Source organism: Pectinophora gossypiella, chromosome 22 (assembly GCF_024362695.1).
Source record: "Pectinophora gossypiella chromosome 22, ilPecGoss1.1, whole genome shotgun sequence".
NCBI lineage: Eukaryota > Metazoa > Arthropoda > Insecta > Lepidoptera > Gelechiidae > Pectinophora > Pectinophora gossypiella.
This window is the reverse complement of record NC_065425.1, coordinates 9,353,976-9,376,643: the sequence shown is the minus strand read 5'-3', so window position 1 is coordinate 9,376,643 and position 22,668 is coordinate 9,353,976. Positions and strand designations below refer to the sequence as shown.

The 22,668-nt window shown below is 36.7% G+C and overlaps 2 protein-coding genes, 2 long non-coding RNA genes and 1 other non-coding gene across 7 annotated transcripts in view; 2 read left to right on the top strand and 3 right to left on the bottom strand.

Annotated features, from left to right (window-relative positions):
• Positions 1 to 22,668, top strand: part of LOC126377276 (uncharacterized) — a 181,430-nt gene that overhangs the window by 131,192 nt on the left and 27,570 nt on the right. The window lies entirely within an intron of this gene.
• Positions 807 to 16,959, bottom strand: LOC126377076 (myrosinase 1-like). 2 transcript variants are annotated; one of them, XM_050024721.1, is made up of 10 exons: positions 16,784 to 16,959; positions 16,541 to 16,650; positions 15,224 to 15,406; positions 8,958 to 9,166; positions 8,224 to 8,404; positions 6,354 to 6,454; positions 5,175 to 5,322; positions 2,658 to 2,815; positions 1,906 to 2,144; positions 807 to 1,059 (listed from the first exon to the last, which is right to left on the bottom strand). In XM_050024721.1, exons 1-10 carry the CDS (start codon positions 16,813 to 16,815, stop codon positions 867 to 869), a joined length of 1,554 nt encoding a protein of 517 aa, XP_049880678.1. In that variant the 5' UTR covers positions 16,816 to 16,959; the 3' UTR covers positions 807 to 866. The 2 variants fall into 2 exon arrangements, with proteins under 2 accessions (XP_049880678.1, XP_049880679.1); XM_050024722.1 differs by lacking the exons at positions 16,541 to 16,650; positions 16,784 to 16,959 and adding an exon at positions 16,187 to 16,325.
• Positions 3,311 to 3,473, bottom strand: LOC126377296 (U1 spliceosomal RNA). The gene has a single exon (XR_007567838.1). It is a non-coding gene; the product is annotated as a U1 spliceosomal RNA (small nuclear RNA).
• On the bottom strand, positions 10,817 to 12,280 carry LOC126377179 (myb-related transcription factor, partner of profilin-like). Of its 2 annotated transcripts, XM_050024873.1 has the most exons (4): positions 12,052 to 12,280; positions 11,776 to 11,968; positions 11,046 to 11,471; positions 10,817 to 10,939 (listed from the first exon to the last, which is right to left on the bottom strand). In XM_050024873.1, the coding sequence occupies exons 1-4, from the start codon at positions 12,238 to 12,240 to the stop codon at positions 10,902 to 10,904; spliced, it is 846 nt and encodes a 281-aa protein (XP_049880830.1). In that variant the 5' UTR covers positions 12,241 to 12,280; the 3' UTR covers positions 10,817 to 10,901. The 2 variants fall into 2 exon arrangements, with proteins under 2 accessions (XP_049880830.1, XP_049880829.1); XM_050024872.1 differs by having other exon boundaries at positions 10,862 to 11,471.
• Positions 12,644 to 13,844, top strand: LOC126377282 (uncharacterized). Its single transcript, XR_007567822.1, has 3 exons — positions 12,644 to 12,902; positions 13,401 to 13,531; positions 13,659 to 13,844. It is a non-coding gene; the product is annotated as an uncharacterized LOC126377282 (long non-coding RNA).

Here is a 22,668-nt window from a genome sequence, read left to right as displayed (position 1 = left end):
TGACAGATGAAAATAAAAACGCGGCAATCAGGGACTGAAGACAAGGCTTAGGCCTATTTTGATCGTGATTTTCGAATATTAAATTACTAAAGTCAAGACTGTATAGTCCTCAGATCTTTGCCTGCCTTATATAAGGCGAATTTAAACAACATCAACGTCGGAATAAAGTATAACTTTTAAATCACTGTTATAACACGATACAATTTTAATATTATTATTTATGTTAATAAAACTAGTTACTTTTATTAGTAATAAGTACCAACTTAAGTTACTTCTTCGAATGTTAGGATTATAAATTATAACCTCAAAAAAAAAGTTTTGTTTTCGACAATAAAAGGAATTAAATTGAATTGATCATAATTATATCTTCTCTTGTTTTAGTAGATGGATAATGTTAAGACTTACCAGTTTAATCCACATTTTGTTTTATCAAAAAGAACTTACGCTCGTCGTCATCCACATTTTTTCTTTGGTACTGTTTCTAGCTTTTTTAGAGAAAAAAGCACTTGATTATGTAAGTAACAGATTTTTTGCACTATATCAATCATGTTTTTGTATTAAATATTGGTTTTCAATTAGTTTATTTACGGAGGCGAAGTGACGCGCCGGTGCACAAAAACCGTAATGACATTAGTTGACAGGTGCGCTCGGAAGCGGGAAACTAACTTTTTTTTTTTAGCTTTGGATATGAGCTTTGAAAATTGTGACGATGCTGGAGCATAAGACGTAGACTACACTGTTAAAAACCTCTCGAACAAGGAGCGAGTATAATTATGATAATAACCGCGTAAACTTAAAACAACGAATAAACATTTTAATTTTATTATTAGTTTTATCCTAGGATCTACAATCAGGGTCAACTTAAATCAGAGTTCGGTTTTCTTATTCGCTAAGATCTTTTGTCGTCGATTAGAAATGGACATGTCTAAATTCTTAAGTTTCCAATCCTCGTCGACAATGCGCGAGTGTATCATATGTTTGTAGTAATGCGCCGACACACGAGGAATTCTCGTCTTCTCGGGTGAATCGAAATCCACTTCGTAGAGGCCGAATCGTTCGCTGCAAGGATCAGAGTATTTGTTTATGATTTGATAGCTTATTTTAAAAACGGCGAAACATAAAGCAGCAGAACGCAATATAAAGCGAACAAAAAGATAAAAAAATAAAAACAGCAAAGCGAGGCACAAAAAAGGCATGCACAACAAAGGTTAGTGTAACAAAACGGACCACTTTTTTTTGTCTAACGTGACTTATTGTAGACTTGCCGCACATGGCATTTACTACTTGGCCGGACAAATGGGGAGCGCTGAAGGCTTTCACCCGGTATAACGTTCAAGACCCGCCTGAGGGTGCCCAGTTGGGCGCGAACCTCGGCTCAGGGCCTTTGGCGGCTCAATAATAACACTGACACCAGCGGGCTTAGCTGACGTAAGCGCGCGACTCTTTCTCGCCTCGACATACGTCACTCTCTCACAGTACTGCACAGAAAGAGACAGACGATCTCTGTCCCGCAGGGTTGATGAAGTTGGTAATTCAATCAATCAATCAATCAATGATACTTTATTCCACAACAACATATACAAAGGACATAAACATACGAATGAAACATAAGCACAATAGGCGGCCTTATTGCTAAACAGCAATATCTGCCAGGCAACCTTAGGGTGAAAGAAGATTATTCATTGGAGCACGGGCTGGTGCAATAAACATATATTATAATAATACCAACATAACTAAAAAAGTATAATAAATAATATATACTAAAGAAATAATATAAAAAAATATAAAAATATATATAAACATGTACATACAAATAGCCTATAATTCCTAATAGTGTTCATCTTCGTATGTTCTTAATTAATGTTCGTAATTCACCTCACAACAGTAGAATCATTGACTACCTACCTAGTACCAGCAGTCCACTCAATGTTATCCATGAGTGACCACACAGTCAGACCAAGGAGATCGGTTCCATCTTCCAGTGAGAACAGCAAACCTCTGCTGTACTCCCTCATCATATTAATCCTGCTGGTATCATGAAGCCCTGGGTCGGTAGACCAGCCATGCTCGGTGATGAAGATGGGTGGACGGTTGTACACACGATTCAGGTACAAAAGGGATTTGTAAAGACCGTACGGTACCCCCTGAAGTTAAGATAGGAATTAAGTAATATAGAAAATTCTTCTTCTTCTAACGACCTCCGTGGTCCAGTGGTTGAGCGTTGGGCTCACGAGGTTCTGGGTTCGATTCCCGGTGGGAACATATCCCAAAAAAAAAGTTTGGTTAGGACATTACAGGCTGATCACTTGATTGTCTGAAAGTAAGATGATTCCGTGCTTCGGAGGGCACGTTAAGCCGTTGGTTCCGGCTATTAGTCGTAAAAACACCACCAAGCCGCAATGGAGCAGCGTGGTGGAGTATGCTCCATACCTCCTCCGGTCAGGTGTTAAGTTAGTAATCAGGTGATTCAAGCCTGAAAAGTCCTTACCAAACAAAGGACAGATTCACAAAGTGATTTCGACAATGTCCCCATCGGGAATCGAACCCGGCCTTCCAGATTGTGAGCCTAACACTCTAACTACTAGACCACGGAGGCATGGATACATATACCAACGTATCTGTCACGCAATGGTGTTACTTGCTGTTACGTAACCCACCTTCAACCAAGCTGATTTGGACGGCAACCACTTGTCTGATTGAGACACATGCACCTCGATATCAGGGAAACTGTAAGGCAGGCCAGACCTCACTCCACTCTCAGTCTTATTGACGAAGAAAGTCGTATAGTGGTTCATGCCTATGAAATCGGCTGATTCTGAAATTATAACATACGAAATATTTCAAAAGAAACAAATTTCGACCAAATATTAGGTTTCTCTGCGAGTTTATGAGTATAGAATGCGTTTATTTCATTATTATCAGATATCATAAAAAATAGACGTTCGCTTTCCTCAAGATAATGAACTACACACATGAGCAATAATAATAAAAAATATATATCCACATTGCCCGCATTGGAGCAGCGGTTGATTGAGGGGAGGCCTGTGCCCAGCAGTGGGACGTATATAGGCTGTTTACGTACGTACGTATATATCCACACAACAATTTTGAACAACCATTTAATTTAACAGCAATGGATTCCATCTCGACTTTAAATATCAATTATTGTTACCAAAACGCTGTGGTCTGGCCTGTGGCTTATTATGGCTCTGCTCAACACTGAAAAGAATAAGGGCGTGAAGCTCAGCTCTCTCTATAACAGCCCCTGTCACCGTCTGACTACTCATTAGTGATATTACAATGATTAATGAAGGGGACGGCGCGTACGCAGTCCCCACTACCAAAAATAACGCACCCGAGTTATCCACATTAGGGATAATCGCAGGGGTCAACCCGTCCGCAGTGCAATGGACAGGCCTCGCCCTGGGGGAACCGCCTTCTTGATCACGGTGTCCCCTGTGCCAGGTAAGTATGCTTTCATTTCTACTACATTTTTCTCTTACGTTACGGCCGGCAAATCTTAACACCGCGATGTAGAAAATGTAGCGAACCGAACAGCGACATCCGACGGATTTTCGCAGAACTAATTTTGCTAACGCAACGTGATTATAACTATTTTTGTAATGTTAGTTTTTTGTATTTACTGCTTTTATTATTCCGGCCAAGTAATTAATGCCATCTGCGGCAAATCTACAATAACTCACGTCAAAAAAAGCTTTAATTATGTTTTTGTTAAAATGATAATAATATTATATTCTGTTTTTTTAGCAGTTGGCTTGGATTTAAAGACTTGTTAACTTGTTACTACCAAAATAAGCATTCGTCGGGTTCATAATGATTTTCATTGAAATTAAATTTATTTGACTAAGCCATCTGTTGACAGTTTTAGGAACTAACCCGTACTCGAGAAACGGCAAATACTAGGACAAAAACGGGGTTTAGTACTAGGTCTAAGGTGAGGAAATACCTATCCATCTATGTAAAACTAGTCCGAGGATCGTCTATGGTAAGAAGGTACCTACTAAAGTTATAAGAAAATGTAGACTAAATAAATATTAGGTTTAGACTTGATTTATAAGTATGGACAGACATAAATGGTACTATAATTTATTTATTTTTTATAATAAGGCGGTCAATTTTGTAATTTAAATAAACGAATGGTACGCAAGTAATGATAGTCTATTCCGATTTTCATTTAAATTTAAAAATAATAATAATTGTAAGGTATAATGTGTAATGGCGGTCGCGCCAACGTGGAAACATTATTGTTGACCTTTTTTTTACCTTTGATAGGTTTTCTTTTGGCCCCAGACATGTTCGAAGAAAAAAAAAATGAAAATATAATGTCTCAGCTTAAAGACTAAATATTGTAGGATATTTTTACGTTCACGGTAATAATATGGGCGATGTGTTGGTTATACTCGTATGTCTCCATTATGGTACTCCGCGCCCATCCTGAGGCTTTGTGGGGGGCTGCAACTGCCTACATCGCCTCTTGGTGAGTGAGGGTGGGAGTTTGTGTATGTATGTACTTATTTGGCTTTGATGCTGTATATTACTGAGACATTCTTGGCCGCATTCATCATTTTGTTATGATTACATTTTTGCTTTTCTTCTGTCTGCAATGCCCCTTGAGGGCCCTTATTAACACTTCAGCTGCTAGACCTATGTGACAAATAGATAGGTATGCGTATTTGGAACCTTGAGGCGTGCTCTACGCACACGCGTAGCTATCACGAAAGTTGTACCAACGAATGTGCTACCAACACGCCAGCTGTGTCTCGCTGTCCACACGAATGTGCGCACCGGTAACGCGTAGCGTGTTCATACAAGCGCATCGACGGACCGGCCGACGCGCCACGCCGCGCCGGTCCATACAATCTCGATACAAGATAGGTCGGGTAGGTCATGGAGCTTTCCCCCAAAAAGACGCTCGATCTAATCGAACGGATTGGTCTAGAGGAGGAGTTTTAAATATATGTAGGGATTTGGTCACAATAGACCTAACTAGGTCGCAGTGGCCATTCGGGCTGCATCAGTTCGAGGCCTCTCAATGACCAATAATGACCACAGGAGTACGTACTTGTTTGTGATGTAACTAGTTGTTAAGTGCAATAAAGTACATTGGTACGAAGATCCATCCAACAAAAAAATATTATGAAAGTACGTCTTACTCTTCAGCATCTTGATTTCCTCAGCAGTCAGTTCTGGCAGCCGTGACTTGGATAAGCCTTCAGCCTTGCTATTCTTGGCAACTGCTTTCTTCACTGACGGCGGAAAATCACCAGATTCACTCCAAATTGGATGCAAGTATAAACCGAACTGGGGAGAAAATGCTCATATATAACTTTTTTTTTGACGTGACTTATTGTAGATTTGCCTTAAAAGGCATTAACTAAGTACTTGGCCGGATGGTATTAACTACTTGGCCGGAACTTATATATAACACAACCACACGACTATTCGTCGACAGGAGGATACATTTAATTCAATTAATTAATCAATAATACTTTATTGCACAACGACATATACAAAGGACATAAACATACGAATAAAAACATAAGTACAATAGGCGGCCTTATTGCTAAATAGCAATTTCTGCCAGGAAACCTTAGGGTGAAAGAAGTTAATGCATTGGAGCACGGGCTGGTGCAATAAACATATAATGACACGAACAATAATAAAAAGAAAAATAGAATAAATAAAATAAGAAAATAGTAATAATAAAATAATAAAAATAATATATACATATAAGGAGAATAAGAAAAAAACACTTCCAAGTTATGCCTGCAGGAAGAGCGCCTTCACTCTTGCCCTGAAAGAGTCCAGAGAAGGAGCCCTCCTGACAGTCTCAGATAGAGAGTTCCACAACCGGACAGCCCGCAACGTGAAAGAGCAAGAATAAAAGTCAGTGAAATGGACAGGGATATTAAGGGATAAGGTGTTAATTCCGTTTCCCCAGCAGAGTCTAACGAAGCTATCCAATCAAAGTTTGTCTTCATGCCGCCATGTCAGTGATATGCTGTTCGCGGCGATTACTGGGTAACCTCAGGCCTGTTATCTTAAATTTTGTACCGGATAAGAGCTCTCAGCGCTCAATTGTCCGACCAAGTAGTTAATGCCATCTTCAATAATTAAACTCACGCCTATTTCCCACCGGGGTAAGCAGAGACTACAGAATTCCATTTGCTTCGATCCTTACACACTTCTCTTGCTTACTCAACATTCATCAATCGCTTCATACACGCGCGCCGGTTCAGAGCAGATCGTATAAAACCTTTTCTAAGGACATTTTCAATAATTCACGTAAAAAAAGGCATTTTATAAAAAGTATCAAAATCTGTTATACTCACAGAAAACGCTCGATATAATTCAAGTTCCTCATTCTCGGAGGTGCTGTAGTCGGGAGCATCAAACCAGTTGATCGACACGGACAGACCCAACTTAGCGTTCACTGTAATATTATTATAATATTACATAATTAAATATGTGCGGTGGACGTAGAGGAAGACCTAAGCTGAGATGGTTGAGTGTCGTGGAGAAAGACATGGAGAGTTGCGGGTTATCCGAAGATGATGTCCAGGATAGGGCAAAGTGGAGGAAGAACAGTAGGAAAGCGGACCCCGACGCAAGACGGCGGGATTCACGCTAGGAAGAAGAAGAAATATGTGCGGTGCACGATCACGAGTACTAATATATACAGGGTGTTAGTGACATCGTAACGAATACTGAGGGGGATGATTCAGACCATGATTCTGAGTTAATATCAAGTGGAATTTTCCGTCGCAAAATTCATGTTTTTTTTAGTTTTTTTTTTATTATTTTTAATTCTATACTTTTGTGATCGAAAATTCCACTTGATATTAACTCAGAATACTGAGCTAAATTAGCCCCCTCAGTATTCGTTACGATGTCACTTACACCCCTTACCAGAATTTTTTTATGTTTTTTTTAAATTATTTTCCGTTCTATACTTTTGCGACGGAAAAATCCACTTGATATCAACTCACAATCATGGCCTGAAACATCCCTCAAAGTTTTCGTTACGATGTCACTAGGCTAGATCTTAGAATTGAACATATCATGATGTGTTCGATCATTTCATGAAATAGCCAACTTAAGTTGACCATATCGTTGAAACGTCAACGTTTAATGATATTTCTATCAGCGTTTGGCCATATCGTTAATATAGGCGGTGGTCGTACTCATCATCATCATCATCAGCCCATTAACGTCCCCACTGCTGAGGCACGGGCCTTCCCTATGGATGGATTGGGAGATCGGGCCTTAAACCATCACGCGGGCTCAGTGCGGATTGATGGTTATTAACGACTGCTAATGCAGCCGGGACCAACGGCTTAACGTGCCTTCCGAAACACGGAGGAGCTCGAGATGAAAACTTATTTTGTGGTCACCTATCCTATGACTGGCCTTTGCGAAAGTTGCTTAACTTCAACAATCGCAGACCGAGCGCGTTTACCGCTGCGCCACCGAGCTCCCCGAGGTCGTACTATGTGGTGTAATAAAAATGCGATTAGTCGATTAATTTCTTAGGTTCACAATTATTTACCTAATCGATATGGAAAATTGTACCATTACATTGATTCATCGATTATAATATCAATGAAGTTTTAAATATAATCGACACCAGCGCCACTACCGGTGGATAATGTTACTAATTTACGATATGATTGGTAACGTTTGGCCATATCATGAAGTAATCATGCATTTAGTTGCTCATATCGTTAAACGTTTTGTGTTCATTGATCTGGCCAAACTACATCATGATGTGGCCAAAGTGTGATATTCTATTTCATGAAATATGACCATTTCATGAAATGATCGAACACATCATGTAAGATCTGGCCACGACATATACACTTTGCAACCATGTCACATTAACTTTTTTGACAAATTAAACCGTAAGTCTCATTAAATGTCAAAAATGATAGTGCGACAGGGTTCTAAAGTTGGTACGAGTGACTGTACACCGCGATCCTTAAATTTAACACTCCATGGTCTAGTGGTTATAGGATTAGGCTCACTATTTGGATGTCCGGGTTCGATTCCCGGTTTGGTAAAGACTTTTTTCATTGTCTGACAAAGTAATATGATTCCGTGCTTCGGAGGGCACGTTAAGCCGTTGGACCCGGCTATTAGCCGTAAAAACAGCTCCACCAATCCGTCGTGAGCTTATGTTGTTAATAAACAATATCCACTTACCCTCAGACCGACTCTTATACTCTTTCTCAAAGAGTCTATAGGCCCGCGCATGCGCCAACATCATATTCTTGACACACACATAGTCTCCTGTACCCTTCAAGTCTACAGCGGGCGCCATTTTGTTTCCACCGTACGCATCGAAGCACACATCCGGCTGGTTGATAGTGATCCAGTATTTCACCTGAAAGTTAGTCAATTTAGAACTTCTTCTATCATGTGGGTTATGAGGTGGATAACCATCTCATCAACCCTGTTGTCAAGGGTATTGAGCCGCCAAAGGCCCCTGACATGGCTCATATAACGACTACTTACATAAATCAGTGAGTAGTAACCGGGACCAACGACTTAACGTGCCTTCCGAAGCACGAAATCATCTTACTTGATTATTGATGGACATAAGCCGTGGCTGAGTTGGTAGAACGCTTGCCTTTCATTTTTAAGGTCGCAGTTTCGAATAGAGGCAAGAATAGAGGCTATCATTGTCGAAATTGTTTTCGAATTCATGTTTGGATCATAAATTATTCTCACGTGCTCAGCGGTGAAGGAAACCCACTTTCCCGAGAAATGCATTTCGGAGGTATGTGACCTAACCTGTATTGGGCTGGTTTTCCCTTCGCGGGTTGGAAGGTCAGACAGGCAGTCGCTTCTGTAAAAACCGGACCTGTCAATTCTTCAGGTTGGGTAAGCAGACCCTGCGAAAATTGGGATAATGCTAGAGGGATGATGATGATTACCTTATGGCCATATCTGTCGAATAAAACCCTAGCATAGTCTTCAAACCACTGGATGATCTCTGGGTTAGTCCAGCCCCCCAGGTCCTGGAGACGTTGAGGCAAGTCAAAATGGTACATCGTCACCATGGCTGCTATGTTATATTTGATCAGTTCGTCCAGCAAATTGTCATAGTACTGAAGGCCTTTCTCATTTATGGTGTTGATGTGTCCTGAAATTGGAATAATTGTTTAAAATTTTAGACGTGGTATCTGGCCCGTATTTATAAACCGCTCTTATCTCTGAGATCAATCTTGAGTGAGCTCTTAAGATGACGTCCCTATTAATAAACGGAACTTAAGTGCGCGTTTAGGGTTACGATATCAACTAAGTGACGCCGTATTAATAAACGAAACTCGGCTCTCAAGAGTGCTCTCAAGATGTTACTTAAGATCGTGTTTGCTGAGTGCCGTCAAACCGTGACTTGAGTGCGGGTTTTGTGATCTCGCGATAATGGAATTAGAAAATATTTTACAAGACATCAATTATTACGACGATTTAGATCATTACGACGATTTGTTATGGCAAGATGCGTATCGTTTGCCAAAAGTTTATATCAGGGACGCCGAAAATCCCTTGGAAATGCGAGCGGATCGGTTCCAGAAAAGATACAGATTCTGCCAAGAATCTGTATTGTTTATAACATCGTTACTGAGAAGTGACTTAGAAAAACAGGACAACAGAGGTCTACCGATTGCTCCGGAAATAGCAGTTTTATTAACTCTGAGATTTTATGCTACAGCGTCATTTCAGGTAAGCCAGAATTTATTCAATACTAATTATTCTACTTTTGTCTTTAAGTGTAAGTGACAGCACAATGAACACCGAAATTACTATGCCTGTATTTGAACATCTTGAGGTCTGGATACAGTAGAGCAATGCACCATGTCCTTCTGAACGAGTAAATGAAGGAAAGCCTGTGTCCAGGACAGGAATAAGTTAGTAATAGGAAGTAATTTAATTTTACATAAATGACTTACACAAACCTTGCCTTTTCAGATAGTCCGTGGAGACTTACTGCACATATCACAGCCTACCGCCTCAAATATTATTACGAAGGTTTCAAAGTTGCTAGCTCAATTGCATACACACTACATAAAGTTTCCCCGAGGAGCAGAGGCTAACAGAAACAGAGAATTGTTTAAAGAGATGGGTAGACATGGACAGTGGCCTGGACTTCCCGGCATCGATGGAGCTATTGACTGTACCCATGTTAAAATTGTATCAACACCAGGGTGCCAGCACCATGAAGTCTTTAGAAATAGGAAATCAGATTTTTCTATTAATGTCCAGGTTGTTGCAGGGCCCCGGAGGGAAATATTAGACATAGTAGCCAGATGGGCAGGCAGCATGCACGATTCTAGGATATTTCAAATGTCATCAATTTACATAAAATACATGCAGGGTATTTTAAGTGGAAGACTTGTCGGAGACAATGGGTATCCTACACTACCTTTTGTTCTCACACCTATAAGACCTGCCCCCGAAGATGCTCCCTCAGTACGGTACAATAGAGCTCAAATAAAAACCAGAAATGTTGTGGAAAGAACATTCGGCATTTGGAAGCGGAGGTTTCCCTGTTTATCTAGAGGCCTAGGTAACAAACTGTCAACTGTTTCTCATATAATTGTAGCATGTGCGGTATTACACAACTTGTCATTAATTTTAAATGATGTTATGGTTTTTGATGAGAATCAGAATGATGAACAAGAAGAAACAGATAGTTTAATACCAAGCACTAGCACTGGATTTTTAATTAGAAATTCAATTGTTGAAAATTATTACCAATAGTCTTTATGAGCAGTGCTTTGTGATTGAATAGTATTTGAAATTATTTAATAAAACATATTTTATATATTGACTTATATGCTTTTATTTCATAAATTAACAATATTCCATTTATTATATTATGCCACATCCTCTCTTCTGCCATCAGTTGCACTATCTGAAACAAATTAGATGAAAAATGTTTTATTAATTATCCCAGGACTTAACTAAGCTATACTAGTTTTTAAAATAATATGATGAGCAAGTAGGTAATACTGATGTACCTGAGGAACACTGCTGCTGCAGTTGAAGTTCTGCGAGGTCTGCTTTCGCCTTTGCTTCTCTTATTCTTTCTCTTAATAATAAAACCTCCAAGTCATGAATCTCGTTAGCCCGTCTCTGTCTGTCTTTATATTCCTTATCCAGAATAGAACTCTTATGCCTTTGAAAAGTTTGGGTGGCTGTATTTGATGGGTTAATAAGAGGTGGGGTTGGAAGACGTGGTGGTGGAGTGGATGGAGGAAGAGGAGGTGGTGGTGGAGTGGCTGTGGGGAGAGCTGGTAGTGGGGTAGATATAGACAGAGACAGTAGTGGACCTACTCCAGGTGGAGGTGGTGTCAATGTTGTCCGGGTTGGGGCAGCAAGTGGTGCAAGATAAGAGACAGGCTGCGAATCCATATTTACTTCTTGGACGGCAAGGTCAGCGGTTACTGGAACAAAGTAATTTAAAGAGAGAAATATAAAAAAAATATCCAATTTACATATTTAAAAAAATAGAATTGATGACAGCTGTTTTCGGAGAATGTGTGGCTTACATCATACTGTCAGGTTTGAATCCCAGCTCCGGCTCTAGACCACTGAATTTTACTTTATGAGTTTGAATTCATATTAATTGGCTCACCCCTTATTACATCAGACTTAAACATAGCTGGCAAGTAGTGATTTTGTATTTACTATACACTTCTGCCTACCCCTTCGGCGATATAGATGCTATATTAGAAGAAAATTACTTACCTGGAATTGTTTCAGAGTCAACAGCATCATCAATACCAACTATTAGAGCTGGGGCCACCTCAGACACATCTGGGTCTACAACTGCATCACTGGTTGCAGGCCCCCCTCCAGTAGCTAGCCGATGTTGACGTTCTGCTTCCCTTTGCCGCTGCTTGAGGTTCATCCACAATCTCCTCAGTTGTTTATTAGTAACCTAAAATCAAGGATGCAATTATAAAAAATCTAGCAAAAAGCGAGAGCAAAATCGCGCACCGTAGGTTAAATAAGTTTGTTTACCTGATTAGTGGCATGAGGGCTTGCGTTGTATTCTCTGGTTACAATATCCCAAGCTTCATTTTTTGCGCGTAATGAAGCGCCATCGGTATCCTTATTCTCTATCACCGAGGAGTATCTTTTCAAAATATCCAAAAAAGTTTTCTTCTCGAGGAGAGTAAAAATATGCTTCTTAATAATAATTGTTGTCATCGTTATGAAAAATAATTACTTTTATGATAAACAAAAACAAAACAAGTGTTTTTTTGACAATGATGTTTGTTGCGTTTCGTTTTCACTACGCATTGCGTTTTGAGATCATAACAAATTATTTTTAAAACGTTAAATGACCGTTTTTATAAAAAAATTAAATAACGTACGTATGAATTATAATACTTTTTATATTTTAGTAAATAATTGAACAATTTTGAATATGTTTGAAGCATAGAGATAGGAAATTATATGGAGGCGCCCTGTTCTACTATATAAACATCATCTTATACAAATATGAGTAGTTTATGAAACAGGTCGTCAATAATCGTTTTGTCTCTTTTTTACTAGTACAAAATTTCATTTGGTAAAAGAGATAAATATATATCTGTTATTTCTAGTTATGGCAACATTTTGTGATGACGTCACAACAGCTGTAGGTACGTGCCATTTTTCGCCATTTTATGCGCTGTGTTTTGTGGTACTTCTGCTGTCAAGTAGCTGTTTATGAGATCGTATTTTGTGTTTTGCGGATAAATTACGAGGATTTGATATGCTAAATCGAAGTTGAAGTTGAAAAAAGTGTTATTCAACATGTCCGTGTATTGTATTGTACAGTGTGGTGCCAGAAAGGACAGAAATCAACCGTATTTGTCACTTCATAGGTTAGTACCCCGTATTCATTGAATAATACAAACAATCCTATAGATTTTGATGTTACAACGCAACTGAGCCATGAATTTGCATTAAACCTTTATATATTTTGAGTAATTGTCATACTACAAACCGTATTTTTCTTTGTTTTCCAATATCTTTATTCGTCATAGTCAAATTAGTGTTGCGCCAATAATACTGGCTAAGAATACTAGTTATTATTTTTACGTTAACAGGTTTCCAAGAAATAAAAGCTTGAGAAGACGATGGTTAGAGAGAGGCTGTTGGTGTTTAAATTTATATTTAAATTTCAGCCTAGCTTGCATCATCTCACTACTGGCTAGATAGATAACATATTTGTATCATGTTATCACAACATGTTTATACTATCTATCATTCAACTACATATTATTATGTACTTAATATACTTAGTCTGTAACTATTATGTCGAAACAATTATGAGTTGTACAAATTTTATATAAATAAATGAATGTTATCTTTCATTTCAGGCCATCTTTCAATCCAAAATTGTCGACTGGATTTACTGAAACAGGTGATATTGGAAAACTAATCCACAGCTGCAACGTCGTCTGTGCTGCCATTGCCCGTACGTCTGTCTCATAAGTCAGTACATGAAAAGGTATTTATCAAATAATTTTATATTTTTAACATGATATAGTATAATTCAACCAGGTACACAATGCACTTAAATCAGATATATTTTAGTACATACACTGTTTTAACATTATTATTAAACTTTATTTCAGTCTGTTCAAGAAGACGCGATGAAAAAATTAAAAGTTAGCCAATTTGAAGAATATTATGGAAGATCTGCAGAATAAAAATCAAATAATAAAGGGCAAAGTGTATTGATGGAAGAATTGGCAGGACCGCAAGACTTTTTGAAAAGGCAGGTAAACAAATTTCAAGGTTTACCTTTGCCAAAAAAGTATTCCCAAGAAATAAGAAAGTTTGCTTTAACTTTACATTTTCTTTCTCCGAAAGCGTATATGATTATATATGCAATGTGACAGGGTGTCACAAAGACAATTTCTAAACAAATTGACACTGTTTAGATTTGTATTTATTGTAAATATAATGTAAATGTGTGAAATGAATACTTGCTAATAAACAGATTTACGTTTTAATTTATGTTTCATTATACACTCCAGGTGGATTCGAATTGTGCGCAATAAAGAATGTAATCAATGTTATAGAGTTGTTAAGGAAACTACTTAGATAAATCTTGACTAAACCCTTTACAAATACAAATATACTTTATTGCACACAACATACCAAAAAGAACAAGTTTTACACAAAACATACACGAAAAATACAGTACACCACCTAATTACCCTTTACCTTCCCTTTCTGTTCTCTTATGAATACTTATTATTATAATGCTATACCTATTATTGGTCAGCAAAAATTTAGTATCGATCGCCATCGACTCGCAAAGAAGAAGATGCTATACCTAGTAGGTACGAGTATGGTAATCCTAGTATTGAAACAGCTTGCAGCCCTAGTAAAGGCCGCCATTTTATGCGACGAAGTGGCACGTTTTTTTTGTAGGTATTTCCAGTCCATACTCTTATATGTCTATGGTTTGAAGCCCTAAACCGAAATATTTTTTTAAGCAAGAGCGAAACGTTGATTCGTTCGGTCTATAGTTCACTCAATTAGGACGTTTACTTGAGATCGATATTTATGTGATACGCGCTCAATATTCGTCTATTAATTAACGTCGCACTTAAGACGCTGTTTACATCTTGAGAGTGACTCAGTTGATATCGCTCTTGAGAGCGGTATTGAGATCGGTTTATAAATACGGGCTGCGTTTATCGATTATAATCTCGCTCACATAATTTATTGAATTAGAAATTAACATTAACACAAAAGAAAAACAATAGATTTAAAAGAAATCTAATCTAAATATTTATGGTCAATCAAAATTATAAATTATTGAAAACTAAGAATAATATTTTAGAAATAAAATTAACGTTAGATGATTCAGATTAATAAATATTAACTTAAATGAAAACGTGGTATTATTTTATTCACATTTTGTTACATACATAATAAAAATATATCGATATTGAAAACGTCACGTCACTAGAGAATTGCCATGTCGACCTGTCGTCTACTATATGCTCAAAAGTGACAGCTAGCATTTCAAGGTTAGCCCAGCTGACGTCATCCCACCCTACGTGATTTCGAGCGTGAACCTAACGCTCTAACCGCTAGACTACGGAGGCTGTTTCTAAACTAATGTTTTTTTCTAATTGAACAATGGCTGTAATATGATAATAGAAGTAATAAAATAAAACCTTACCGTTAGGCAGAACCCTTGGCCAAGATATTGAGAACCGGTAGTGGTCAACACCAAGCTCTCTGAGCATCTCCACGTCACGCTTGTAGAGGTGGTATGAGTCCGTAGCATTGTCACCGTTCCATCCGTCCGCTATCACCTCTGGGTGAGTGTGGACGTAACGGTCCCATATGCTTTCTCCTTTGCCTGATAAATGTTGTTGCAGTGAAAAGATTATTTATCTCACAATTTTCGACTTAATCAGATTACATTGAATATTAAATTAAAAAAGTCCTAATACGACACGTGAGACAATTATTATTATGTTTGTCATTTCCTTATCTCGGGCCTATGGAGTCCCGGACTTTTGGAAGGCGTGCGTGGGGCCGAAGCCAACACGTAGAGGCCCCTTAAGATAGTTTAATCTAAATGTGGTGTGACACCAACCGGCGATTATCCCTGTATGTACCTACTATTGGAGTGCACTCAAAGACAATCCCCGGTTCGTGTAGGACTTTTGTAGATTATGCGAACAAAGGGAACTGGGTTATTGGGTTGGGGGTTAGTGGACCGGGAGGACACATACATAAATAGCCTATATACGTCCCACTGCTGGGCGCAGGCCTCCCCTCAATCAACCGGAGGGGGTATGGAGCATACTCCACCACGCGGCTCCACTGCGGGTTGGTGGAGGTATTTTTACGGCTAATAGCCGGAACCAACGGCTTAACGTGCCCTCCGAAGCACGGAATCTATTTTTTCAGACAATCAGGTGATTCAAGCCTGTAAAGTCCTTACCAAAAAAAGGACAGTCTCACAAAGTGATTTACGACAATGTTCCCATCGGGTATCGAACCCGAACCTCCAGATCGTGAGCCTAAAGCTCTAACCACTAGACCATGGAGGCTGTTAAAATACATCAAAACACAAAAAACCAGCAAAACAAATTAAGTACTAAACAAAAATCAAAGTAGGTATCATAGGTACCTAAATAAACTACAAAATAGTCTCGAAACACGCGTCATTATTCAACGTTAGAAAGATGTCAGTGATTAATTACATCAAGTTTATTTACGTCCTATTTGAACTATGAACTTTACTATGCTATGCATACTGAGGCAGCACAGTCTGTTCTGTTGCATCTGCTCAGGTCTCTGCGCAGCGGGGATAAGGGCCAGCGGAGGGGATGAGCTACGCGGGGGAAGAGTCACGAGGGGGGCGCTATGCCTAGGACACACCTGACCTACGATGACTACCGCGAGCTAGGAATAGACTCAAAATGCAACGTTAATCAATAAAGGTGACTCAATCAATACATACAACTACAGTCAATACACTCACCATCCTCATCCCAAGCCCCTTCGATCTGATATGCTGACGTAGACACGCCGAAACGGAAATCACTCGGAAATAACTTTTTCTTATAATCCCATCCGTATGATTGCGAAAAGCTACAATAGTACGATGTAATATTAACACTGCATACAAATGCCAAATAAAAGGTTTGTTAAACTTTGTGAAGAATGTAAGAAAATCTTGGAAAAATTAGAAAACTTAGTACTTACAATATCGGTAAATACCTACCAAAAAAATAAAGTCACGCAAAATATTTTCATTGTAGACGTTCAACACAGGCACATGGACATAAAACACGACTTAAACTCCACAATTAAAATTACATCAGAGTGTTTAATCCATATTATCTACTAAATTAACAGATTATGATAAAATAAGACGATAAGCGACCCATTTCATTGGTACTTTTTAAAAACTCGCGGCAAAATAAAACTTGACGTTTACATTTTCGTCCAAAAATTAAAGCGTTTATTTTGACATGATACTGGCATTAATTAAAATTATAATAAAAGATAACAATCGTACTATTATATAGCGACTTCTCTTTTTATTTTTCGAATAAATACAAAATGGTTGCAAACAAGCGAGCTCAGTTTACAGGATATAGGATGTAAATAATTAACTACGCTTAGCTAACATTAATTAAATAAGGTGTTGTAAGTAGGCATGTGCTAAAGTTTGATATCATTCAACAAAAGAAAGGAATATAATATCACAAAACAGGAAACTCAAGTAGGAAGAGGTATTAAATATTATATTGGTTATATTTTTGCACTATTTATAACCCTTTGCGCAACATTTAACAGCAAAATCAAAGTGTTATATCTATTCTCTGCCAATTGGAAAGAGAAAATTTTGAAAAACTTATTTTCAATCAAAACTGTCGCAAGTCAATATATATATGAAAACATTATGTATGTACGTAAAAACTTAGCTCTCCTTCCGAGAAACTGTGAAAGGCATACTTACAATACAAGAAATAAACATAAAATTGCTATTCAAAATTCTAGATTAAGTAAATTAAATTCATCTTTTTTGGGGTTATGTATACGTTTTTACAATAAAATACCAGATAATATTTTAAATTTGTCAGAAAATAAATTTAAAGCTCACGTGAAGCTTACTTTATGTAAAAAAGCTTATTATAAGATTAATGACTACCTAAATGATAAAAATGTCTGGTATTGAATGTGTTCCTCTAGTTATTAAATAACTTGTAATGTATATCCTCATTGGTTTTTAAAAGATGTGTTGCTGTTGCAGTTTCTTGTCATTTCTTCTCCTCAGCCATAACTGTATTATATTGTTCTCTAGTTAATATTAATTAAACACGGATGTGATAGAAGCACTGGTTTATTTCACAAATGTATAATTTTTATTACAACATGTACGTTACGTACAATGGCCAATTTCCCGCTCAATCATAAAGCCTTGTCTTACAGTCTTTTTAGAGGCGTCCGTAGTCTATACCCACGCATTATAGGTTAACCATTTTTATATCTTTATTATTCAATGACAACTGTCAACATGGCCGTCTGTACCAATTGCGTTTCAGTTTTCCTATACGTTGCGTTTGGTTACACTACAGTACATCATACCCCTTTCCAAAAAAAAAACAATAAAAAAAAAACTTAACAAAGTAAATTGTTTACATCTCAAAATTAAGTTACTACACTAATAAGTTATGACTTAAACATAAAGTACAATCAAATTAAACACAAACACTGTAAAGTTAGAACTGCACACCCACTCATTTTTGAATCATCAGATTATTGAGGTCGAATATGATAAGAAGTTCTTGTGTATAAGACTCCATTACAATCCAAAACGTCATATGATCTAAAATCTTTCTTGTTGTTATTTACAATTGTACCTTGTAACCATTTCTTATTTTGTGGATCTTTTTTGAACCAAATTTTTTGATTCAAATGAAAAATATCTTTTTCCTTTACATGCTTATTGTAATTACTTACATTTCTATTTTTAGACTTATTCATTTCGGTCTCTACCTCACAATTCAACTTTGGTTTTAAATATTGAAAACTTGAAGGCAGTTTAGTTTTTAAATTCCTATTCATTAATAATTGTGCTGGTGTAAACTGTGTGCCAGAGACCGGAGATGATCTATATTGCAATAAAGCCATTCTATAATCAGTCTTATCCTCACTACATTTAATCAGAATCTTTTTAGCTATTTGTACACCCCGTTCTGCCATACCATTCGATTGCGGATATCTAGGACTAGAATATGTGAATTTAAAACCCCACTCCCTTGCAAATTGCTTACATAGGCTGGAGTCAAATGGAATGTGATCCGCCACTACCTCTGATGGTATGCCAAAACTAGTAAATACATCTGTTAACGCATTAATTATGCTTTGTGCTGACTTATTAGTAATTAATTTTATTTCTAACCATTTAGTGGTATAATCATAGATTACCACATAACTTTTTCTTTTAAAATCCAATATATCAATCCCAAGTTTTGCAAATGGTAGTTTTGGTATCTCATGTGTCAATAATGGTTCTTTTATGTTATTGTTTTGATAGGTCTGACAAACGAAACACCTTTTTACTAAAGTCTCAATGTGTGAATCAATTTGAGGCCAATAATACAATGCCCTAGCAGTCTGTTTCATTTTTGTTATTCCTAAGTGACCCTCATGCAACTTTTTTAGAATTGTTAATCTCAATGAATGTGGAACAATGAGTCTATCATTCATGAACAATAGGTTTTCATCTACTGATATATTTTCTCTAAATTTAAAGTAATGTTTCAAATTATCTGGCACCTTTTTAATATTATCTGGCCAACCCTCGACTGTGTAAGCAATTAATTGACTTAATTCCGAATCTTTTGATGTTTCCAAAATTAATTCCTGTTTTTGTTCATCTGTGCATTGCAGATAATTAGCAAGACCTATACAGTGTATTACTTCATACATATATGACTGATCTTCATCAATTTCCTCTAAGTATGAGCGAGACAGCAAGTCAGCAATATGCATCAAACGACCTTTCTGATATTTAAATATTATGTCATATTTTAATAACTTTAGTTTTAATCTTTGTAATCTTGCGGAGGGAATAGCATGAATGCCCTTTTTTAGCAAGTTCTCTAACGGTTTATGATCATTAAGAACAGTACATTTTTTTCCATAAATGTAATAGTGAAATTTCTTTGTAGCCCACACAACACTTAATAGTTCCTTTTCTATTTGCGAAAAATTTTTCTCTGCACATGTAAGACTTCTTGATGCGTATGATACTGGTTTTCCATTTTGCATTAGACAACAACCTAGGCCATCCTTGCTTGCATCACACTGAATAGTAATTGGTAATCTAGTGTCAAAATTTTGCAATAAAGGTGCCGTGCTTATACATTTTTTAATATTACAAAATGCATTTTCATGGTATTCCGTCCACAACCAACCAACATCTTTTTTTAAGAGATTATTTAATGGTGCTGTCAAATCTGCCAATTTATTAATGAAGTTTCTCAAGTAATTAATCATTCCTAAGAATATTTGTAACTCTTTTTTACTAGTTGGACTTTTAATACTCAAAATGGCTTTAACCCGCTCCGGATCTATTTTCATTCCATCTTTAGAAAATATATGACCAAAATACTTAACCTCAGACAATTTATACTGAAACTTTCTTTTATTAAATTTTACATTATTTTCTTTTGCCCTTTCCAGTACACGTTTTAATATTTTATCATGTTCCTCTTCATTTTCAGCACAAATCATCAAATCATCACAGTAAATAACTACTCCTGGAATGTCCCCAAATGTACTTTCACTGTACTTTTGAAAAATTTCTGGTGCAACAGACAGACCAAACGGTAATCTTAAAAATTTATAGCAGCCAAATGGAGTACTAAATGTGCATAAGTCGGTTGATGTGCTTGTTAGTTTTATATTATAAAAACCTTCTGACAAATCCAGTACAGAAAAAACTGACTTATTAGTTAATTTAGTTAATATTTCTTCCAGTGTTGGAATTAGATGATATTCTCTAATTAATACTTTATTTAAATCTTGTGGATCTAGACATATCCTCAAATTGCCATCACTTTTTTCTATAATTACTAAATTACTTACAAAAGATCTAGGATGTTCAACCTTCTCAATAATCTGATGTTCCTCTAGACATTTTAGTTTATCAGCCAGACGTCCCAGCAGTGCATGTGGTACCCGACGAGGTGGTTTCACTATTATCTGTGCATCTGGTTGAGTGTGCAGTTCTAGTAACTTTGGAAATTGTCCTATGCCCTGAAATAGTTCAGAATAATGATTAACAATTTTTTCTTTGTTTATCACATTAACCTTGTTAATATTAATATTATTTTCCTCTAATGAATTAATATTAATATTATCTTTTAATAATTTTAATTCCAATAGTGTACTTAAACCTAATATTGGCCTTACTTTCTCTTTTATTATTAAAAATTCAATATTTATGCTTTCAGTTTCATTAAGATATATTTTTAGTATTATTTTCCCTAAAGGCTTTAGAATATTACCCCCAAATGCTTCTAACAAAATTGTTGTCTCAGACCACTTAGGATTCTCATCATCGACAATCAATTTTAAATCTTGTAATGAAATAACATTGACCTGTGCCCCTGTATCACACTTATATGTTACTTTTTTATTTTCAGTCCTTAAAGTTGTTAACCATTCATTTAGACATGTATTTTTTTTACATTGAATAGAATGACATATTTTAACTAGTCACAAATCATGAACTGAGTTGTCTACATCACATTTTGTTTCCTCAATAAAGTCTATTTTCTTATTCTTACAACCTTGAGCAAAATGATTAATTTTGTGACAATTTGAACAAGTCTTCCCAAAAGCTGGACATTGTCTCGGTCCATGCTCTCTGTTACATTTTTTACAATGATAAAACAGACTACTGTAAGTAGATTGCTTGTTGGAACTCGGCACTTTGCTATAATTATTGTTATACTTAGCTTCAAATTGTTTGTTCCGGATAGCATCAACCTTCAAGGAATTTTCACTCTTCTGAATGATGTTAGCATGTTCTTGTGACAATTCAGCTGCTCTGCACTGGTCCACTGCTATGTCAAGTGTTAATTTGTTATTCTCCAGAAGTTTTCGTTGTAATTGTTTATCTCGAATACCCATAACAATTCTGTCTCTTAGCATTCGGTTTTCCAGTTCCTTGAAGTTACAATTTTTTACCAGTTTTCTTATTTCTGAATAGAAGGTATCAAATGTTTCTCCATCTTCTTGATTTCTGTTGTTGAAATTGTATGTGTTTATGAGCTCATTCTGTTTTGGTTCAAAATATTCATCAAATATTGTCAGTAGCTCTTCATATTTGGGAGTATCATCGTTTTTTTTTAAAATGTTGTAATAAATGTTTTGTCCTTCCAATCCCATGCAGTTTAACGAAATGGCAGACTTCCTTGTCTCACTCACTCTTTCTAAACCGGCAGCTAGTAAAAATACACGAAACTGTTGTTTAAAACTCGTCCATTTCATTAGCATATCACCCACCAAATCAAATTGAAGGGGTAACGGCATCTTAAATTCAATTGGGCTAGTCATTTCTTGACTTGATTTTTCCGAGAATTCTTCACAAGGTTGTTTTAAGTCCGTCATAGGTTATACAATTTTCTTATTCAGGTTCTTGTATACGGCTGCGCCATGTATTATATTGTTCTCTAGTTAATATTAATTAAACACGGATGTGATAGAAGCACTGGTTTATTTCACAAATGTATAATTTTTATTACAACATGTACGTTACGTACAATGGCCAATTTCCCACTCAATCATAAAGCCTTGTCTTACAGTCTTTTTAGAGGCGTCCGTAGTCTATACCCACGCATTATAGGTTAACCATTTTTATATCTTTATTATTCAATGACAACTGTCAACATGGCCGTCTGTACCAATTGCGTTTCAGTTTTCCTATACGTTGCGTTTGGTTACACTACAGTACAATAACACCTTGCGAAATGACGTAAATTCAAAAATGTTACATTGACCTTCAACAAGTTTATCCATGATAATTACGTTGAATAAATGATTCTGATTTCTGATTTCTGACTGCATTTTTCTAACTCATGGATTTTG